A 21,124-nucleotide genomic window follows, 5' to 3' on the forward strand; every position below is an offset into this window, starting at 1 on the left:
TTAATACAAAAATTCATGTTTTCATCCTGTTTGGCGGCCTCTGTGGCGCAGCGGTAGTACGCTTGTCTGTGACACCGGAGGTCCCGGGTTCGAATCCCGGCCAGGGCATGATGAGAAACGAACTTTTTCTGATTGGCCTGGGTCTTGGACGTTTATCTATATATGTATTTATTATAAAATATGGTATCGTTGAGTTAGTATCTCGTAACACAAGTCTCGAAGTTACTTCGAGGCTAACTTAATCTGTGTAATTTGTCCCGTATACATTTATATCCCTTAGAGTAGGGGCAGCCTATTAGTTTTGCTCGGGGTCCATTTCGATAAATGAAATTACCATCGCGGTTCGCACAAAATTTAATACATACATATGGTCACGTCTATATCCCTTGCGGGGAAGCCAGAGTCAACAGTGTTGAAAAGACTGAATGGCCACGTTCAATTATTTTGCTTAATGATAGAATTGAGATTTAACTAGTGACAGGTTGGTGGCGCATCGCCTAAAAAATAATCCCAAGTTTGTAAGCCTATCCCTTAGTCGCCTTTTACGACATCCGCGGGAAAGAGATGGAGTGTTCCTATTCTTTTTTTGTATTGGTGCCGGGAACCACACGGCACACATACATACATATCGTGTCTTACAATTGAGATACAAATAAATATAAATAATATATACAAATAATAAATAGTTACAATTTGCAAGGGTTTGAGACGTGATCATATTATGATTTCAGTGAGTTTGAAGTCGATAGAAACCTCGAAGTATGACATCAATGCGGAGGCCCATAAACTTTATGGAGAAGACTTGATGGGCGCTTTGCAGCGTTTTAGAAAAACGTATGATTACATGAAGATTCTTGAGGAGAGGGTAATTTATGTTTTTGCAACGACTTCTTCAACTTCACACACCATCAGCCATACATACATACATACATATACATCCTTTGCGCGGTAGACAGAGCGAACAGTTTTGAAAAGGCAAAGGTCACGTTCAGCTATTTAATAATAGAATTGTGATTTAAATAGAGACAGGTCGCTAGCCCATCGCCTAAACAAAAGAATAAATAAATAAATAAAAATATACTGGAGGTCTCGGGTTCCAATCCCGGAATGATAAGAAACGAAGTTTGTCTGATTGGCCTGGGTCTTGGATGTTAATCTATATAAGTATTTAATATAAAATATAGTATCGTTGAGTTAGTATCTCGTAACACAAGTTTCGAACTTACTTCGAGGCTAACTCAATCTGTGTTATTTGTACCGTATATATTTATTTATTTATGTTTTCCCTCACCGTTAGATCATTGGTTATATGTTTAAACTAATGAACATAACTTCGAAAATAGTCATTGGTACATGGCCGAAGCGGGATTCGAACCTGTGAGTCTGCGTTGATAAGCGTAACAATCATAACCTATTTTGTTGTTTTTATCATATTTGACATTTAAAAAAAGTTAGGTTAGGCACGGACGTGCAGCCGGATAAGTACTTATTCGGAGGGAATTTGTGAATGTATTGCTTTATTTTTTGTTTTTTTTTTTTATTCATTTTTTTTATAGATATATATTTTGAATGCGGATTATGTCGATGCTCTTATTTATTTAAAACTTCACTATGCGCCGTTAATGGAAAAAAAGGTGGAAGAAGTGCTTGGCATTAAATCAGATGTAGAGAAAAGTGGAGGTGGTGAACGGAATAAAAAGTTAAGTTTAATTAAATCATCAAACTCGTATATGTATACTATTATTATAAAGCTGAAGAGTTTGTTTGTTTGTTTGAACGCGCTTATCTCAGGAAGTACTGGTTCGAATTGAATTTTTCTTTTGTGTTGAATAGACTTTTATCGAGGAAGGCTTTAGGCTATTTAACATCACGCTGCAATTATAAGGTGCATAGAAATAATGGATAATGTGAAAAAAACGGGGGAAATTATTCATCCTTGAGGGCTTCAAGGATGCCCAATATAACTATTCCACGCGGACGAATTCGCGGGCACAGCTAGTAGATATATAATCACGACTTTATGCCTTACGAGGTAGGCAGCAATCTCAAAAAGATAATAGGCCACGTTCAGCTGTTTAGCTCAATTTTATTTTTCTCATACATACATACATACATATGGTCACGTCTATATCCCTTGTGGGGTAGACAGAGCCAACAGTCTTGAAAAGACTGATAGGCCACGCTCAGCTATTTGGCTTACCTAATGATAGAATTGAGATTAAAAAAAAAGAATCCCAAGTTTTTGAGCCTATCCCTTAGTCGCCTTTTACGACATTAATGGGAAAGTGATGGAGTGGTCCTAAACTTTTTTGTACTAGTGCCGGGAACCACACGGCACCAGCATTGGCATTTATTTTTCTCATTACAATAAAAATTCAAACATAGCGTGGTCTACTAGCTGCTACTCCTCTCACGCAGATGAAGTTAACATGAAGAAAAGAAAAGGCTAATATACTTATCTAAGATTCTTCTTTTATGCGATGGGCCACCAAATTGTAACTACTATACATACATATGGTCACGTCTATGTCGATTGCGAGGTAGACAGAGCCAACGGTCTTGAAAATACTGATAGGCAACGTTCAGCTGTTAGGCTTAATGATAGAATTGAGATTCAAATAGTGACAGGTTGCTAGCCCATCGTCTAAAAAAGAATCCCAAGTTTGTAAGCCTATCCCGTAGTCGCCGTAAGAGATGGAGTAGTCCCATTCTTTTATTATTCTGTGTTCTATTGGTGCCGTCTCATTCCTGTGGATATCATAAAAGGCGACTAAGGGATAGGATTATTTATAAACTAGGGATTCTTCATTTAGGCGATGGGCGAGCAACCTGTCACTATTTGAATTTAAATTTTATCTTAAATCCAAACAGCTGAACGTGGCCCATCAATAATATAAAGACTGGGTCTGTCTACCCCGCAAGGGATATGGACGTGATTATATGTATGTACTTATGTATGTAAAATATATCTAAACACTCTAATTGTATGTTTTCAGAATTTTGCGTAACAGCGATGAAGATAGTACGAAAACGGATGTGCAAATTTTGGACGAGTACATCAATTCGAGGGTGTTATCTGTGCACGAGAGTATCTCTTTTGTGAACCTGGGGTTCGAATTCGCGGGGTAAAGTCTTATTGTTGAACTACATACATACACGCATAAAATCACGCCTCTTTCCCGGAGGGGTAAGCAGAGACTACCTCTTTCCACTTGCCACGATCTCTGCATACTTCCTTCGCTTTATCCACATTCATAACTCTCTTTATGACCCATTACCAGGACGTCCTTAATTTGATCAAGATTATGTTCGTCTAGGGGTTTTATTGTTGTACTAGTAGTGTAGTTTGGTATGGCCACATTATATTACAGGCAAGTGCTACAAATAAAAGTAATTAGGTACTATTGATTGTTACCTCTTTTCAAGACTGTTGGATCTGTCTACCCCGCAAGGAATAAAGTCGTGACTGTATGTATGCATGCATTTGCCCTCAATCTGCCTGGTGGTAACCAAGACGAGGCCTAAGGTTGTGCACGCATGCTTAATAAGTGCCTATATTTCATGACAACGTATTCTGTAGTTTTTGCGTTGAAGAGTAACAAACACACACACATCCACATGCATCCTTACGACCGTATCTCGAAAACACTGAAAGGCCACGTTCAGCTGTATGGCATAATGACGGGTTTGGAATTCAAATCAAAATTCAAAAATTCAAATTCAAAATTCGTTTATTTCCTCTTTACAAAGATCAAACTTAAGCTAACTTAACTACCTATAGCTAAATGGTTATTAAAGATCTTTGCTGGGAGGCTAGTTCCTGAAAAAGATTCGGACGAACCTGAACTACAGGTAGAATAAAATAGTGACAAGTTGCTAGTCTAACTTTTTTAAAATCGATTTATAGATGAATGATTACGGTTTTTTTTTTCAGGAAAGTTATACACGACCTGATTATGAGTATGGGTGGTACCATAGACGCCGAGGGTCTCTCCACCGTGGGCATGGGGGACAATACGAAGAAGCCAGAGGAACTTACTACTCACCCGCGGGAACATATTGTGAGAGATACATCCTATTCTTGTGACTTGTGGCGTATAGATTTCGCCACACAGACAAATAAACTTACTTTTTATTATTTAGTTGGAATTTCAAACATATGTTTTTGATCCCAACTAATTTATAAATAAACATAAAGTTTTTATATCCGTGGCTGGGACTGGGATATACAGAAGGCTAATTTATTTTTTAAAAGCTATTTTATTCTTTTACAGGTAACAAATGAATTTATGTCGACGGCAAGACCGGAAGGAGGTGGCAACCCAGAAAAATTTAAATTCCGCGCCAATTCTCTCCCAAAGGAAGTGACTAAAGAACCGAAATTCGATAATTAAGGCTGAAAAGTTTGAATAAATTGATAGGATATTAGATAGATGTGTATTGCATTTTATTGATAGCGACGCGGCCCGTCTTCGCACGGGTAGCATTTATTTATAAGTATAATTAAACCTTTCTCAGAAAATCTTCCTGCTAACATTTCAAACAGGAGCAAAATCCGTCCTAAACTATCTGATATACATACATATACATACATACATACATACATATCATCACGTCTATATCCCTTACGGGGTAGACAGAGCCAACAGTCTTGAAAAGACTGAAAGGCCACGTTTAGCTGTTTGGCCTTTTGATAGAATTGAGATTCAAATAGTGACAGGTTGCTAGCCCATCGCCTAAAAGAAGAATCCCAAGTTTATAAACCAATCCCTTAGTCGCCTTTTATGACATCCGTGGGGAAGAGATGTCATCTCTTTCCCATGGATGTCGGAAAAGGTGATTAAGCTGGGCTAGCAATCTGTCACTAGCTATTTGGATCTCAACTCTATCATTAAGCCAAACAGCTGAACGAGGCCTAAATGAAGAATACCAAGTTTATAAGAATATCCCTTAGTCGCATTTTACGACATTCATGGGAAAGATGTGGAGTGGTTCTATTCTAAAATGGCGGAAACCACACAATGAGTCACTTGATGTGGAGTGATCCTATTCTTATTTTTTTTTTCATAAGTGCCGGAACATAATGAGTCGCTTTTTTTGTGGTATTGATGAAAAAACATGTGACTCCTGGCCCGGCTATGTAAATAATTAGTATTCTTTATCAAAAAATATTGAATTTTATAAATATCAAGTCAATATGGTCTTCAAATCTTTATAGTAAAGCACGAATCTGATGCTGACCGAGTGTTCCTTGTGAACTGAACAAGTGATTACACAGATGTTATTATGAAGTATTTATTGACGTCCGATGAAAATGCTGCAGTGTAGTGTGTTCCGCCGCTTCTTCTACACATGCGCTTTGGAAGCGGTAGTAGTTATAATTAGATTTAAGTGATGTGATGTGATGTGACAATTTTGAAAATAAATCTATTCTATTAAAGAATACTATTTGTTGAACCAGGAATGTGTCGTGTGGTACTTGGCAATTTAGAATAGAAATACTCCATATCTTTCTCATGGATGTCGTAAAAGCCAACTGGGGCTTATAAACTTGGGATTTCTTTTGTAGGCGATGGGCTAGCAAGCTGTCACTATTTATTTATTCAGATTCATCATGAAGCCATTGGACTTTAGGACTATTTCATCTCTTTACCATTTATGTCGCAAAAGGCGACAAAGGGAATAGGGAAATTTATCTAGTGCAGTCCACCTGTTATACATTTAACTGTTTAAATAAATATACCATGATCTACAATGTAATGTTAATGGTTTCCCCTGCAAAAGTGCGGGTGTCAGATGAGAATCGTTTTATGTATAAACCTGATCTCAACCCCTCTCCGATGAATGATGAAGAAGAAAATAGAAAGATACTCGTAAAACATCATACTCGTAAAAGAACTGTTGTTCACCCTTGCCTCAATTTTGTATATGATCCTCTTATTGTCAGGTTGGCTGGAAGAGATCGCACTTAGGGATAAGCCCGCCTTTGTACTGTACTGTTTTTATTTGTAATGTAGGTACTCCTTTAGTGAACAATAAAGCATTTACTTATTTAAAGATTGAACACTTTATCCCTAAATCTATACTAATATTATGAAGCTGAAGAGTTCGTTTGTTTGAACGCGCTAATCTCAGGAACTACTGGTTCGAATAGAAAAGTTATTTTTGCGTCGAATAGACCATTTATCGAGGAAGGCTATATAACATCACGTTGCAACTATAAGGAGCAAAGACATAATGAAAACTGTAAAAAAAATACGGGGAAGACTATTAATCCTTGAGGGCTTTAATGATGGCCAAAATTACTATTCCACGTGGACGAAGTCGCGGGCACAGCTAGTAGTAGATAACACGAGAAGATTCTTGAAATTTCTGATGCTCTTGAAATTGTGCGTATTTTTCAAAGTCTGGAGAAGGACAAAGGGTACTTTTTATTCCGGCTAAAGGTTTAATTAGCGTGGAATTTACGAAAACCTTGCATTTTTTTGTAGGTGGCGCTAAATTCGCGCGTTTAGGTAGCGCTAAATTCGCACAAGCTAAGCTGCGGGTAAAAGCTAGTTTTTTATTTTTTAATCCTTATTTTTTTTCACAACTTTTCACGCGAGTTATTAGGATGGTCACGGTTTTTGATACAAATTTTTCAGTTTTATTTTCATGATACGGTACCCTATTAGGCGTTTAATTACTTGAAGGTTATTAGCGCAAAAGGTATAAATTAACTAAAATATGTACTGATGTGAACATCTGAACAAACAAATATATGCAAATGAGCCGAATTTTTTGTATAAATGAGACTTATTTCTTTGAAATTTTTACTCTCGCCTTTTCAAAATGGTGAGCGCAAAGATTCTGGTTTTGGTCGCATTGGTAAGTATAAAAAAACTCTTAATTTTTTTTTCAACGCTCAAAAAAAGAACACTGAATTAAAATTTTTGTATGGCGCGAAATTATTTGAGCGGTTGAGCCTATCAGAGCGCGCCATTTGAACTCGGAAACAGAACTGTCCGCTGTTGTACTATTATTGTGAGCGAGACAGAAGATATTTTGTTTTTTAAATTTTAAGTTTAATGTACTTATAATAAGGTCGTTATTTTATTGGGTTTTCGTTCGGTTTGATTCGGCGGTAATTTGTGCTGGGCAGTCGAATTTTGGCGAACCGTCTTAAAGTAATAGTGTTGTAATTCATTATACATTCATACATACATAAAATCATTCCTCTTTCCCGGATATATCGCAGACATAATGACGAATTTCATTAATATTTATCACTTTTTAATGCAAGTTCGTCGGGGTTCAGAATCTCGATCCGATCTTTCTTCTCTCTTCTATCTCTTTTTCCGAAGTTATCTTCGTATATTCGTAGATTCCTCTTCAAACGTCCATTCATTCTCTATCATCAATCAATCATAATCATTTATTTTCATTAGTTTAGCTTTATAATCACTATAGTATTAATCAGCATAGTAAAAAGAATAAGACCACTCCATCTCTTTTCCATTTCCCATAAAAGGCGACTATGGGATGGGCTTATAAGCTAAGCATAATGGATTCTTCTTGTAGGCGATGGTTTAGCAACCTGTCACTACTTGAATCTTGAATCTTTTACAACCTCTCCTCATAACCAAACCATTTAAACATTCCCCTTTCTATACCCGTCTCTTCTTTTGATATCATCGTCCTGTCTTCAATCAAATAATATATACGGGACAAATAACACAGATTGAGTTAGCCTCGAAGTAAGTTCGAGACTTGTGTAACGAGATACTAACTCAAGGATACTATATTTTATAATAAATACTTATATAGATAAACTTTCAAGACCCAGACCAATCAGAAAAGTTCTTTTCTCATCATGCCCTGGCCGGGATTCGAACCCGGGACCTCCGGTGTCGCAGACAAGCGTACTACCGCTGCGCCACAGAGGCCGTATAATTCCTTAATTGATAATTGAGAAAAAACGTCCTGGTAAAGGGTCAGGTCAAAAGTACCCGAAACCGCCGAGCTTGCATGAAGAGAGTTATGAATGTGGATTAAGCGAAGGAAATATGCAGAGATCGTGCAAGTGGAAAGAGGTTTTTATGTATGTATGAGAAAAATAATTATAATTTCTTACCAGGTGGCTGCGGCCGCTGCCACGCCAACATTCCACGGGGTTGGTCTGGTGGGGAGCATCCTCAAGGCGGTGGGCCATCCGTGGTGGCCGCAGTGGAAACACACGGCCGCTCCAGGAACCAGACATGTTTACACGAAGGTATTTCATTTTTTAACTTATTTTGTAGTTTAATTTCTCTACACTTTTGGTTCCAGGCACCAATGAAAAAATATAGGACCATCCCATCTCGTTCCTATGATGGTCGTCAAAGACGAGTAAGGGATAGGCTTACAAACTTGGGATTCTACTTTTAGGCAATGGGCTAGCATCCTGTCACTATTTGAATCTCAACTCAATCATTAACTTTACCTAACCTACAGCTGTTTGGTTTAATGATAAAATTGATATTTAAATAGTATCAGGATGCTAGCCCATTGCCTAAAAGAAGAGTCCCAAGTTTATACGCCTATCCCTTAGTCGTATGTAACGACAATCATGGGAAAGAGATGGAATGGTTCTCTTCTTTTTTCTATTGCTGCCGGGAATCACACGGTATCAAGAATGCTAAGTATGCATGAAATGGCGAACATAATGATCGTTATGGTAAGCATCAGATTCGTACAAGGCTTCTGATTACACTGTTAAATACTTTTTTGTTCTCTGTAACTGTAAACTTTTGCTATGACTGAAAATTATGTTTAATTAACTATAAAGAGTAATTATTTCATGTAAAAATTAAATAAGTATTTAACAAATATTTTGAGTGGTCCTCGGCAGGGAAGGATCATAGGTCCACTAGCTATTATTGTTTTACTGGCTTTATTCAGTAAATAATTTGATATAGTGACTGGATCTTATCGGGGCTTGTAACTGTGTGCCATTCAAATTCGTTCTTTGATTTAATTTTAATACGACAGAATATGATAATAAGGTATAAATTAAATTGTTTCAGGGAGAAAGACCTTTGGAGCCATTGGGTATGTTTTTTATAAATATCTATGCATAGATAGATATTTAAATTATGATTTGATTTTGATTACGTTCTTAAGTTCAGATTTAGAAATAAAAACATTTTAAAAGAATTTTGAATAAGTAGTATTTTACACACTAATATCATTAAAATCGATAAATTCATTTAAGAGAATTATAACCAAATAACTAAATACATTGTTTAATACGGAACTATTTGTTGACCTCTGTCAGAACTTGTTTTAATAGAAATCACAATTGCACTTTCTTAAATAACTCGCTGAACTTATATTTTTAATATTTGATTTATACATTAGGTATTAACATCCTTGACATTCTAAAAAGTGTACTAAATTCAACATTGTCTTGTAACTACTTTTCAAATATTTTTTAAATATTCTATTTCTGTTTTTTTTTTCTTAGTGGCCAGCTGTATCACTTTCAAATTATTGTACATTTAGACTGAAACATACTGAAATACGCTTTTATTCCCATTAATTTCAAAATATGTAAATTTATTCTAATCAATTGTTTTTATTTTACAGGATATCTTGCCAAGGGTGTCACTGGTAAGTTATAAGTAACTTATATTCTGCTTTACATAAAAAAAACCATTATGTCGACTCCCAGTAGTAACACAGACACATTATTATTATTTTTTTACAAATAAATTCCTTTTCAGATTTGGCTGGAAATGCTGTCGACATCTTGACTGATTTGTCGCGATTGCGTAAGTAGTTATTTTTTTATATATTTGAATGAAAATTTCAATACCTGTCCTTTTTTCACCTCATTCCTTTTATCATTACTAGAAATTCTGGTTTAAGTTTAAACGTATATATCTACATACATATCATCACGTCTATATCCCTTGCGGGGTAGACAGAGCCAGAGACTTGCAAAAACTGGAAGACCACGTAGCTAACTACACGATGGAATTCTGATTCATATAGTTACAGGTTGCTGGCCTATCGCCTAAAAGAATCCCAAGCTTATTCCTAGACTTTCCCGTAGTTTTAGTATTTTTTTTGTAAATATTCTTTTGAATTTTCAGTTTTTTGTACTATATTAAACCAATTTTGTTTGTTAAGATAAAAAAAAATATGTAGAAAGTGCAATGAAAATGCTTGACCGATTATTAATTTTACAGAAATTCCTGCTACTTTCGATGACGCCATGAATGCTGTTATAAGCGGTATGTATTTAATTATAATATTTCTATCTATTTTGTAATTTTATTTTTTTGATTTCTTATACAATTGGACTTTATGGGCTTATCAAATTCAGTTTCCTGTTTTTTTTTTTATTAATAACTCACGTTATCTATCCACGTTGAAGATAGTTTGAAATAAAATTTTTTTGCCTCTTAAACGTTAACAATATCTAAATTAGGTTTTTAGATTTCTAATACTTTTTTTAAAATTAAGACTTAAGTAGTCTCTGTTTTAAAAAAAAGTAATCTTTGAAGGTTTTTACTTACTTTAATTGTAGTATGTCATATAGTTAAAATATAATTAATAAATTATTTTATAAATAAATATGGCTTCAATTTTATTTTCCCTTGAAATATGATTAAAAGTCATAATTGATTTTAATTGATTACATAACACAATTACTTTTTTATTTAATATTTTTGTTTATTTTAATTTATATTTTCAGTTGGCAGAGTTGTAGCAGGCATCGTTAACGCCGTCATACCGGGGCGTAAGTTTAAACAAATAATTAGAATTTTATTTTATTTCAATTTTAATTTTTAATGTTGTTACTTGTTACAAATTAATAATTGATAATATCTATTTTTTTGGAAGTGTCTAGTCTGCCACCAGTGGTCATTTAATAAAAAAAAATATACTGCCACTTGTGGTTAGATAAAAAATTATATTATTCTGCCGCTATAGGCACAATAACAAATAAGGCTATTCTGCCACAAGTGGCAAGTCAAACCAAGAAAATATTCTACCGCTAGTTAGAGGCAGCATACCTACCAAAAATAAACAGCCACCAAAGCTGAGGCAAGCCTTTTGCGGCAATTGATATACTTATCAAAAAGTAGTAAATGATACACGATTTCTAAGAAATATATTTATTTTTCATGTACGAGTACATAACAACGTTTATTTAGATATTGTTCTTTTTTTTTTCTTAACTCCTACTACTGTTAGATCATGTCCTTTGGGTCGACCTCTGCGTTTTCGGACAGCTGGTAATCTTATTGTTTGATTAACAAGAGCATTACAGGTCTGTGCCTGATTTAATGCCTTTAGCATTAGCTAAAGGCATTAAATCAGGCATATTTTTGTCATTTCTATCTTCAGTTTTTACATGTTTCTCAGCCTTCTCTAGATTTTGTTTCTGTTCAACAGGTTTCTCCATATGTAGATTTATTTCTTTCTCATCCTGTTTATTATTTATTATAAGTTGTCTCTCTGCGTATTCTATATTTACTATCTCTACATCTTTTGCAGTATGGTCGATTATATGTATGTGCCTTATTTGTTTTTATCGTTACATTTTCATAGTTTTTTGTGTCTTCCTTTTCTGTTTCTGGTTCAATATGTATTATTACATGTGTATCTAAGTTTATTTTATTGCTTTCTTTTTGTTCATTATGTATTATTATTATATTTTTAGCAAATCCAATTTGCTCTGTTTCTAAAACCTCTGTAGTGTTATTGTTAATTTCTATTTTACTTGTTCTTTTAAACGTATTTTCATCTTTATTTCTGTCATCATTTTCTATTTCTTCGTCGTTTATTTCTAAATGTTGTATTTTTTTGGTCTCTTCCTTTTGATTAAGTACTGTTATTGTTTTATGGCCTTTTTTATTTTAACATAGCTGTTTTTTATTTTTGCGATACACTTAGAGTGCTTTTTCTGGGTTTTATCGTTAATTATAATTTACAGTAATACAAACAATGAAAAAAGTTTAAAACTTCCTCATCAACTACAAAAACAAAAACCGAAAGGGTTATGTTTTTGTTTTTGTCACATTGCTAACTTCGGTACGATACTTTAACATAATGAAATATATGCTTTATATACAAGTTATAAGGAACATATTCCAATAACTAATAACTTGTGGCGGAATAGCATTTTATATTAGTCTGCCGCAATAGGAACAACTTCACTACGCTGCCCTAGTGTATTTTAAAATTAGACTTTATTAGTTTGACTAAAGGAACAAATTTGAATACCACAATACTTGTGGCAGAATTATATTATTTCTTATTTTACCACTAGCGGCTTAGTAATTCGATTTGTTAAATGGCCGCTGGTGGCGGACTAGACACTTCCTATTTTTTTTGCTACATCATATTTGATTTTCATTCGAATTAATGTTTATTGCTTACTTAAAAAAATAAAATGATAAGTGTAAGAATAATAAGTATTTTAGTAATATACATACGTTCACAATTTATAAATGAATTTAAGTTTACTGCTTATTGAAAAATGAAATAAAATGATATAAGTGTGAGGATAATAATAAGTATTTAATAACATACCTACGTTCACAATTTGCAAATTGTGGACAAGATAATCATTTTAATTTGACTTACAAATAACAATATAAATAATAAAATTTCAATTTATTTGTTTTTTTTTATTCGCAGTTGGATCTCTCCTCGGCAACAGTAAGTTTTAATTTTTAATAATTATTTGAAAATAAATAAATGTATACGGGACAATTTCCAAAGTTATAGGATAATAACTTGACGATAGATAATCATATATTTTATAATAAATACTTATATAGATAAACGCCCAAGTCAATCAAGTCCTAAATAAATTACTACTTTTTTTTTAAATAAAATGTCTCACTTTGTTTATTGGCCTTAAATAAGAAAAGTAAGAGTCATAGTTTATTTTTATAGTTAATTATAGATTACATACATACATAAAATCACGCCTTTTTCCCGGAGGGGTAGGCAGAAACTACCTCTTTCCACTTGCCACGATCCCTGCATACTTCCTTTGCTTCATCCACATTCATAACTCTCTTCATTATAGATTATCTTGATATTTTAAAACAAATATGGTCAGTTGGCAGAGAGGGACATAATATTTTAACGATACTTTATTTTATAATAATTACTTATATAGATAAACATACAAAACCCAAGTCAATTGATTCCTTGTTATTATTAAAATGATTAAATTAATGGTCTATTATTGAGTACATTATTTATTTTTCAGTAATCCTTGCGTTGGCCAGAATCCTGATCTGCGTGTTGGGATCCCCTGGACTCACCGGGACATTGTTTAACGATCGTCGTGGGGGTAAATATTTATTTATACATACATACATATCACGTCTATATCCCTTACGGGGTAGACAGAGCCAATAGTCCCGAAAAGACTGAATGGCCACGTTCAGCTACTCGTCTTAATGATGGAATTGAGATCCAAATAGTGACAGGTTGCTAGCGCATCGTCTAAAAATAGGATCGCAATTTTATAAGCCTATCCCTTAATCACCTTTTACGACATCCATGGGAAAGAAATGGAGTAGTCCTATTCTTTTTTGTATTGGTGCCGGGAACCACACGGCACTTTTATTTATTTTATATTTATTTATATGTACTTACATTTAATTTTTGCGAACGTTTTATGTAGCGCCGTGTGGTTCCCGGCACCAATATACAAAAGAAAAGGACCACTCCATCTCTTTTTCATGGATGTTGTAAAAGGCGAATTCAGGATATATTATAAACTTGAGATATTTTGACTGTCACTATTCGAATCTCAATTCTATCATAAAGCTGAACGTGGCCAATTAGTCTGTTAAGACTGTTGTCTCTTTCGTCTTAAATATTAATACATACATACATAAAGTCACGTCTATATCCCTTGCGGGGTAGACTGAACAGACTGACAGGCCACGTTTAGCTGTTTGGCTATTTTGATAATTGAGTTACAAGTAAAATACGACTAAGGGATAAGCTTACAAACTTGGGATTATTTTTTAGGCGATTGGCTAGCAACCTGTCACTATTTAAATCTCAATTCTATCATTAAGCCAAATAGCTGAACGTGGCCATTCAGTCTTTTCAAGACTGTTGGCTCTGTCTACCCCGCAAGGGATATAGACGTGACCGTATACATATATGTATGTATGTATAAGTAACAAGTGACTAAAATTAAAAGTATTCTTTATCGCAGGTCTTGGAAACTCAAGAGCTATTCCAGCTGTTTGCCAGAAGAATTATGGACACAAATATGGCTGCCAGGCTTACAATGGTGGATATGAGTGAGTACATACATACATACATTTAGTGCCGTGCGGTTCCCGGCACTAATACAAAAAAGAATAGGACCACTTTATCTCTTTCCCATGGATGTCGTAAAAGGCGAGTAAAGGATAGGCTTACAAACTTGGGATTCTTTTATTAAGGCGTTGGGCTAGCAACCTGTCACTATTTGAATCTCAATTATATCATTAAACCGAAGTCTTTTCAAGACTGTTGGCTCTGTCTATCCTGCAAGGGATATAGACGTGACCATATGTATGTATAAAGCGCAAGCTTCCATGATGGTCTGCTGCTACGATTAAGGGAATGACTTATAAATATCCCTCAGTCACCTTTTACGACATCCATGAGAACGAGATGTAGTGGTCCCATTCTTTTATTTATTGGTGCCGTTATAAATTCATTATTTCTCTTATAGCTCACCTAAAGATGTCATCGACTATTATGACCTTGGTAACTGCAGATCCAAGGTCAATGATTTGGTCAACCAGGCCACTGGTGGCAAAGGAGTTAGCGGATTATCAAGTAATTCTTCTCTCCTTTTTGGAAATTATACATACATACATTCATTCATACATACATACGAGTACATACATCCATACATGCACACATACATACATAGGTACATAAAATCAGGCCTCTTTCCCGGAGGGGTAGGCAGAGACTACCTCTTTCCACTTGCCACGATCTCTGCATACTTCCTTCGCTTCATCCACATTCATAACTTAGAAATTATACTTCTTAATTTATGCCAGTGTCGAGTTTAGACAGTTCTATACACAGTTTTATACACTCTCCAACACTCACGCTTCTCCAAGAACATCAATAAACCACAGTTATAATTCACTAGCTGTGCCAGCGACTTCGACCGCGTGGAATAATTATTTTGGGCATCATTGAAGCCCTCAAGGTTGAATAATTTTCCCCGTTTTTTTCACATTTTCCATGATTTTTTTGCTCCTAATAGTTGCAGCGTGATGTTAATATTTTGAATTTATATAGCCTAAAGCCTTCCTCGATAAATGGTCTATTCAACGCAAAAATAATGTATCAATTCGAACCAGTAGTGAGATTAACGTGTTCAAAAAAAAGCAAATTAATGGTCCCTCAAACACACATTTTGGAAGAACACTGCATAGTTTGATTAGTGTTTTTAATTTTACGTACAAAACGAGTTGTCTTTATTATTTCACAGATTCCGACCGGGTCATCGTTGAACTGGTACTTGAAATCAGCGCATTATTCTCGCGTAAGTACGACCTCATATTTATTTCTCATATTATAAAAAAAACTTTTTTTTAATTTTTTAGTTTTTTTTTAGTAACGGGTTTTTGTTAACGATTACATAGGTATTTAACCTAAATTGTGTATTTTATTATATTTTCAGGTGCCAACAAGAACGACTGGTCGCAAAAGGATATAGAGAAGATCAGTGTTGCCGGTAAATAAAAAAAAAACAATATCATAATAAATTTGCATTTGAATATCAAGTTTCAACTACACTCCCAAGAATACAACCTATATGAGACTATTTTCAGAATTATTACTTTAAATTAAGAACAAATCGTTCCCCACTCCAACCGCTACTATCCGTATTGCCATAATTATAATAAGTCACGATTCATAATGTTTGACATTTGCCGAAGAGAGCAAAGACCAGCCCTAAACGGCCTTCGGCGGGAACAGAGGGGAGATCGAGTCTTAATTCAAATTTTTTTTTTTCATATATACCAAATTTAAAATCCATAAAAATTTTTTTTCTTTTTTCAGTTACCATCATGATTGGTGTCATCGGTAATGGCTACAGTGAAGGATGTAAGAGTTTATTTTTAATTTTGTAGAATGTATTAAATCGACTGAGATACCAACTAAATAAATAAAATGTTTTAAACCGATTGAAATAGTTACCAACTGAATAATATTCACAAATTTTAAAATTTATTTAACATTTACAAAGTCATGGCGCCAAATAAAATTAAAAGAATATATTTGTCAGGTTTATTTAAATTTTTAATAACTTATACGTAATTTTGTTTCACAGATGGACCTGATCTCATCGAATGTAAGTTATAATGATAAGAGACTTATTCAATGCAATTTTCACAAAAGAACCTTGAAATAAAAATCTTGAAAGGACAAATTTTATCTTATTTTCATATTTTTCAGGCATCATCGATTACGTGGGTCCTGCCTTCAAGACAAAAGGATTAGGTAAGATTATTATTAAAATTCAAATTTTTAATTAAGTAAAAATATTATCTGGTAAAACCTGCATTTAATAATATTTCATAAACGTGAGCAAAATGCTTTACGCGTGAGTGATCGTGTAACTTCTAGAGGCGCGTGTGCTGGCGGGTTAAACTTAATAACATATCTTCATATTAACCCTTTCAGATATAACAAAGATTTATATAGTAATGCCGTGTGGTTGCCGGCGCCAAATAAAAAAAAAGAATAGGACTACCCCATCTCGGGCCCATGGATGTCGTAAAAGGCGACTAAGGGATAGTCTTATAAATTTGGGATTCTTCTTTTAGGTGATGGGCTACGTTTAGCTGTTAGGCTTAACGATAAAATTTAAATTCAAATAATGACAGTTTGCTAGCCCATCGCCTACAAGGGGAATTCCAAGTTTATAAGCCTATCCCCTAGTCGCCTCTTACGACATTAATGGGAAACATATGGAGTGGTTCTATTCCGAAGTGTCAGTAAAAACAACTGTGTATATGCAGCAGACTTTTATTCATATTAATTTTTGTTCCAGATCTGAGTTGCCACGAGCGTGACATTAAGAAAAAAATTGAGAAATGTGGAATTTACAACTTCTGCGGTGCTTTAAGAGGCTGTGGGGAGGGCAACGGTGGGTCTGGTGGTAACTCTGGAGGGTCTGGTGGCAACTCTGGAGGATCTGGTGGTAGCTCTGGAGGATCTGGAGGAAGCTCTGGAGGATCTGGTGGTAACTCTGGAGGATCTGGAGGAAGCTCCGGAGGATCTGGAGGTAGCTCTGGAGGATCTGGAGGAAGCTCCGGAGGATCTGGAGGAAGCTCGGGAGGATCTGGAGGTAGCTCTGGAGGATCTGGAGGAAGCTCCGGAGGATCTGGAGGAAGCTCTGGAGGATCTGGTGGTAACTCTGGAGGATCTGGAGGAAGCTCCGGAGGATCTGGAGGTAGCTCTGGAGGATCTGGAGGAAGCTCCGGAGGATCTGGAGGAAGCTCCGGAGGATCTGGAGGTAGCTCTGGAGGATCTGGAGGTAGCTCTGGAGGATCTGGAGGTGGCTCTGGAGGTAGCTCTGGAGGGTCTGGTGGAAGCTCAGGGGGATCTGGAGGTAGCTCTGGAGGGTCTGGCGGAAGCTCTGGAGGCAGCTCCGGTGGCAGTTCTGGAGGTGGCTCTGGAGGAAGTTCAGGACATCACGGAGGCGGAAGCTCAGGGGGCAGCTCCGGAGGTAGTTCCGGTGGAAGCTCTGGTGGAAGCTCGGGAGGAAGTTCTGGAGGTGGCTCTGGAGGAAGTTCAGGACATCACGGAGGCGGAAGCTCGGGGGGCAGCTCCGGAGGTAGTTCCGGTGGAAGCTCTGGTGGAAGCTCGGGAGGAAGTTCTGGAGGTGGCTCTGGAGGAAGTTCTGGAGGTGGCTCTGGAGGAAGTTCAGGACATCACGGAGGCGGACACCATGGTGGCGGAAGCTCGGGAGGCAGTTCCGGAGGTAGTTCCGGTGGTAGCTCTGGTGGTAGCTCGGGAGGAAGTTCTGGAGGTGGCTCCGGTGGAGGGTCTGAAGGTTGTGGTGAAGGTAACTCCGGAGGAAACTCTGGAGGTAGTTCCGGTGGTAGCTCTGGTGGTAGCTCGGGAGGAAGTTCTGGAGGTGGCTCTGGAGGAAGTTCAGGACATCACGGAGGCGGAAGCTCGGGGGGCAGCTCCGGAGGTAGTTCCGGTGGTAGCTCTGGAGGTAGTTCCGGTGGTAGCTCCGGAGGAAGTTCCAGTGGTAGCTCCGGTGGTAGTTCCGGTGGTAGTTCCAGTGGTAGCTCTGGAGGTAGTTCCGGTGGTAGCTCTAGCGGAAGCTCCGGAGGAAGTTCCAGTGGTAGCTCCGGTGGTAGTTCCGGAGGTAGTTCCAGTGGTAGCTCTGGAGGTAGTTCCGGTGGTAGCTCTAGCGGAAGCTCCGGAGGAAGTTCCAGTGGTAGTTCCAGTGGTAGCTCCGGAGGTAGTTCCGGTGGTAGCTCTAGCGGAAGCTCCGGAGGAAGTTCCAGTGGTAGTTCCAGTGGTAGCTCTGGAGGTAGTTCCGGTGGTAGCTCTAGCGGAAGCTCCGGAGGAAGTTCCAGTGGTAGCTCCGGTGGTAGTTCCGGAGGTAGTTCCAGTGGTAGCTTTGGAGGTAGTTCCGGTGGTAGCTCTAGCGGAAGCTCCGGAGGAAGTTCCAGTGGTAGCTCCGGTGGTAGCTCTGGAGGCAGTTCCGGTGGTAGCTCTAGCGGAAGCTCCGAAGGAAGTTCCAGTGGTAGCTCCGGTGGTAGTTCCGGTGGTAGCTCTGGTGGTAGTTCCAGTGGTAGCTCTGGTGGTAGTTCCGGTGGTAGCTCCGGTGGTAGCTCCAGTGGTAGCTCCGGTAGTAGCTCCGGTAGTAGCTCCGGTGGTAGCTCCGGTAGTAGCTCCGGTAGTAGCTCCGGTAGTAGCTCCGGTGGTAGCTCTGGTGGTAGTTCCAGTGGTAGCTCTGGAGGTAGTTCCGGTGGTAGCTCTGGAGGTAGTTCCGGTGGTAGCTCCAGTGGTAGCTCCGGTGGTAGCTCCGGTAGTAGCTCCGGTGGTAGCTCCGGTGGTAGCTCCGGTGGAAGCTCTGGAGGTAGTTCCGGTGGTAGCTCCGGTAGTAGCTCCGGTGGTAGCTCTGGAGGTAGTTCCGGTGGTAGCTCTGGAGGTAGCTCCGGTAGTAGCTCCGGTGGTAGCTCCAGTGGAAGCTCTAGTAACTCAAATAGTCAGTCTGGTAGTTCAAGCGGCTCTAATAGTTCTGGCAGCTCGTCTAACAGCTCTTCTAACAGTTCTGCAAATAGCTCATCAAATTCTAACAATTCCGGCTCTAAGAGCAGTTCAAATAGCTCCTCTGAATCAAAATCGAATTCAAACTCTGACAACTCAAGTGAAGAATGCGATTAGAATGTAAATTGATTTCGAAGTGGTTCCAAATCATCTGGCAGAAATCCTCAAAACACAATTTTTAATCAACGAAAAACAGATTTTTCTTTAAAACGATCACAGACTATAAAAACTAGGAAATATTATGCAATTAAAAACTTTGAATTTGAAATTCTTTAGTACGCGATTTTTAGAAAAGGTTGTAATTTTTTTTTATTAATGTCTATTTTTACTGAATGTGTGTATGACTGAATACCACATTTTTGTGTCCTTCACTTCTAAATAGGTGATATTAACCAGGTGAATTTAGTTAATTAAAATATGTGTATTAATTCTAAATCACCTAGGCACATCCAAAATATACGAAATAATTAAGTTTACTATATCATTAAATTTGGTAAAAAAAAGAATTGGACCGTTTTTGTGAGTAATTCAATTATCATATTAAAATGTTTCGATTTGGATCTAGATATAAAATTATATCATTAAAAACAGTAATTGCACAAGAAATATATTGGACAGAAAATATTGTAAAATCGATTAATCTCATTTATTAAAGAAATGATAATAAAAATGTTATGTCAATGTATAATTTGAAAGGTCAATTAGATTAAGAAAAAAATGTTAATGAAATCAGTTGAAGCAATTCTTGACGTAATAAATAATGTACTTAATAAATAATTATGGAATTGTCTAACATAAATATGAATTTGTTACATTTGATGATCCAAATTGATTTGAAAATTTATCTACCCTGACCATGTCAAAAATGCAGCCATTTTTGTAACCCGTTTAATTATTTATATAAAATGCTTTTTTTAAAAAATAAATAATCATTGTTGAATACAAGTAAAAATATTTTACAAATTTTTATTGCTTTTTTTTTCTCCTATATTTTCTATACGAACAAATATTTATTTACTTCGTCCGCGTGGAATAGTTATTTTGGGCATCATTCAAGCCCTCAAGGACGAATAAATTTCCCTGATAAAGACGTGATTATGTGTTTATGTATTTCGTATAACTTCGCCAGGCATGCTTATAGAAATAATAAACAATTATTTTAAAAGTTTTTAGGCTTATAAACTTGGGATTCTGTTTTAGTCGATGGGTTAGCAAACCTATCATCACTATTTGAATCTTAATTCTATCATTAAGCCAAATAGATGAACGTGGCCATTCAGTCTTTTCAAGACTGTTGGCTCTGTCTACCCCGCAAGGGATATAGACGTGACCATATCTATGTATGTATTTTAAAAGTAGCATTTATCCACGCATTCACTTAAATTTAGCGCCGCCAACGAAATAATATGTACATGTTTTTCCATAAATTAGTTTTAACAGGTATGAAAAGTACCCTATGTTATTCTCCAGACTCTTAATTATATCGGTAGGTACAATTAACTTAATTAATTTGTATTCTATATGAAATTGTGAATTGTGTGTAGTCAACATCATACATACATATGATCACGTCTATATCCCTAGCGGGGAAGACAGAGCCACCAGTCTTGAAAAGACTGATAGGCCACGCTCAGCTGTTTGGCTTAATGATAGAATTGAGATTCAAATAGTGACAGGTTGCTAGCCCATCGCCTAAAAGAGGAATCCCAAGTTTATAAGCCTAGTCAACAACAACATAAATTAATTACGAAAAATTTCAAGAAGATTGGTTACATTCTACGTAAATTATTTGATTAGTTGATGTTTTTTA

At 36.5% G+C, this 21,124-nt stretch overlaps 1 protein-coding gene across 1 annotated transcript; it reads left to right on the forward strand.

Moving 5' to 3' along the window:
* The first annotated feature begins 6,751 nt into the window (after positions 1–6,751).
* LOC106133675 (uncharacterized transmembrane protein DDB_G0289901) lies at positions 6,752–20,280 on the forward strand. The gene is made up of 17 exons (XM_013333484.2): positions 6,752–6,867; positions 8,117–8,251; positions 9,045–9,069; positions 9,607–9,630; positions 9,744–9,791; positions 10,212–10,256; positions 10,721–10,765; positions 12,673–12,693; positions 13,256–13,339; positions 14,222–14,309; positions 14,729–14,835; positions 15,506–15,559; positions 15,698–15,751; positions 16,081–16,125; positions 16,352–16,372; positions 16,477–16,521; positions 17,075–20,280. The coding sequence occupies exons 1-17, from the start codon at positions 6,832–6,834 to the stop codon at positions 19,429–19,431; spliced, it is 3,234 nt and encodes a 1,077-aa protein (XP_013188938.2). The 5' UTR covers positions 6,752–6,831; the 3' UTR covers positions 19,432–20,280.
* Positions 20,281–21,124: the final 844 nt, after the last annotated feature.

This window comes from Amyelois transitella, chromosome 28, assembly GCF_032362555.1.
Source record: "Amyelois transitella isolate CPQ chromosome 28, ilAmyTran1.1, whole genome shotgun sequence".
NCBI classification, from domain to species: domain Eukaryota; kingdom Metazoa; phylum Arthropoda; class Insecta; order Lepidoptera; family Pyralidae; genus Amyelois; species Amyelois transitella.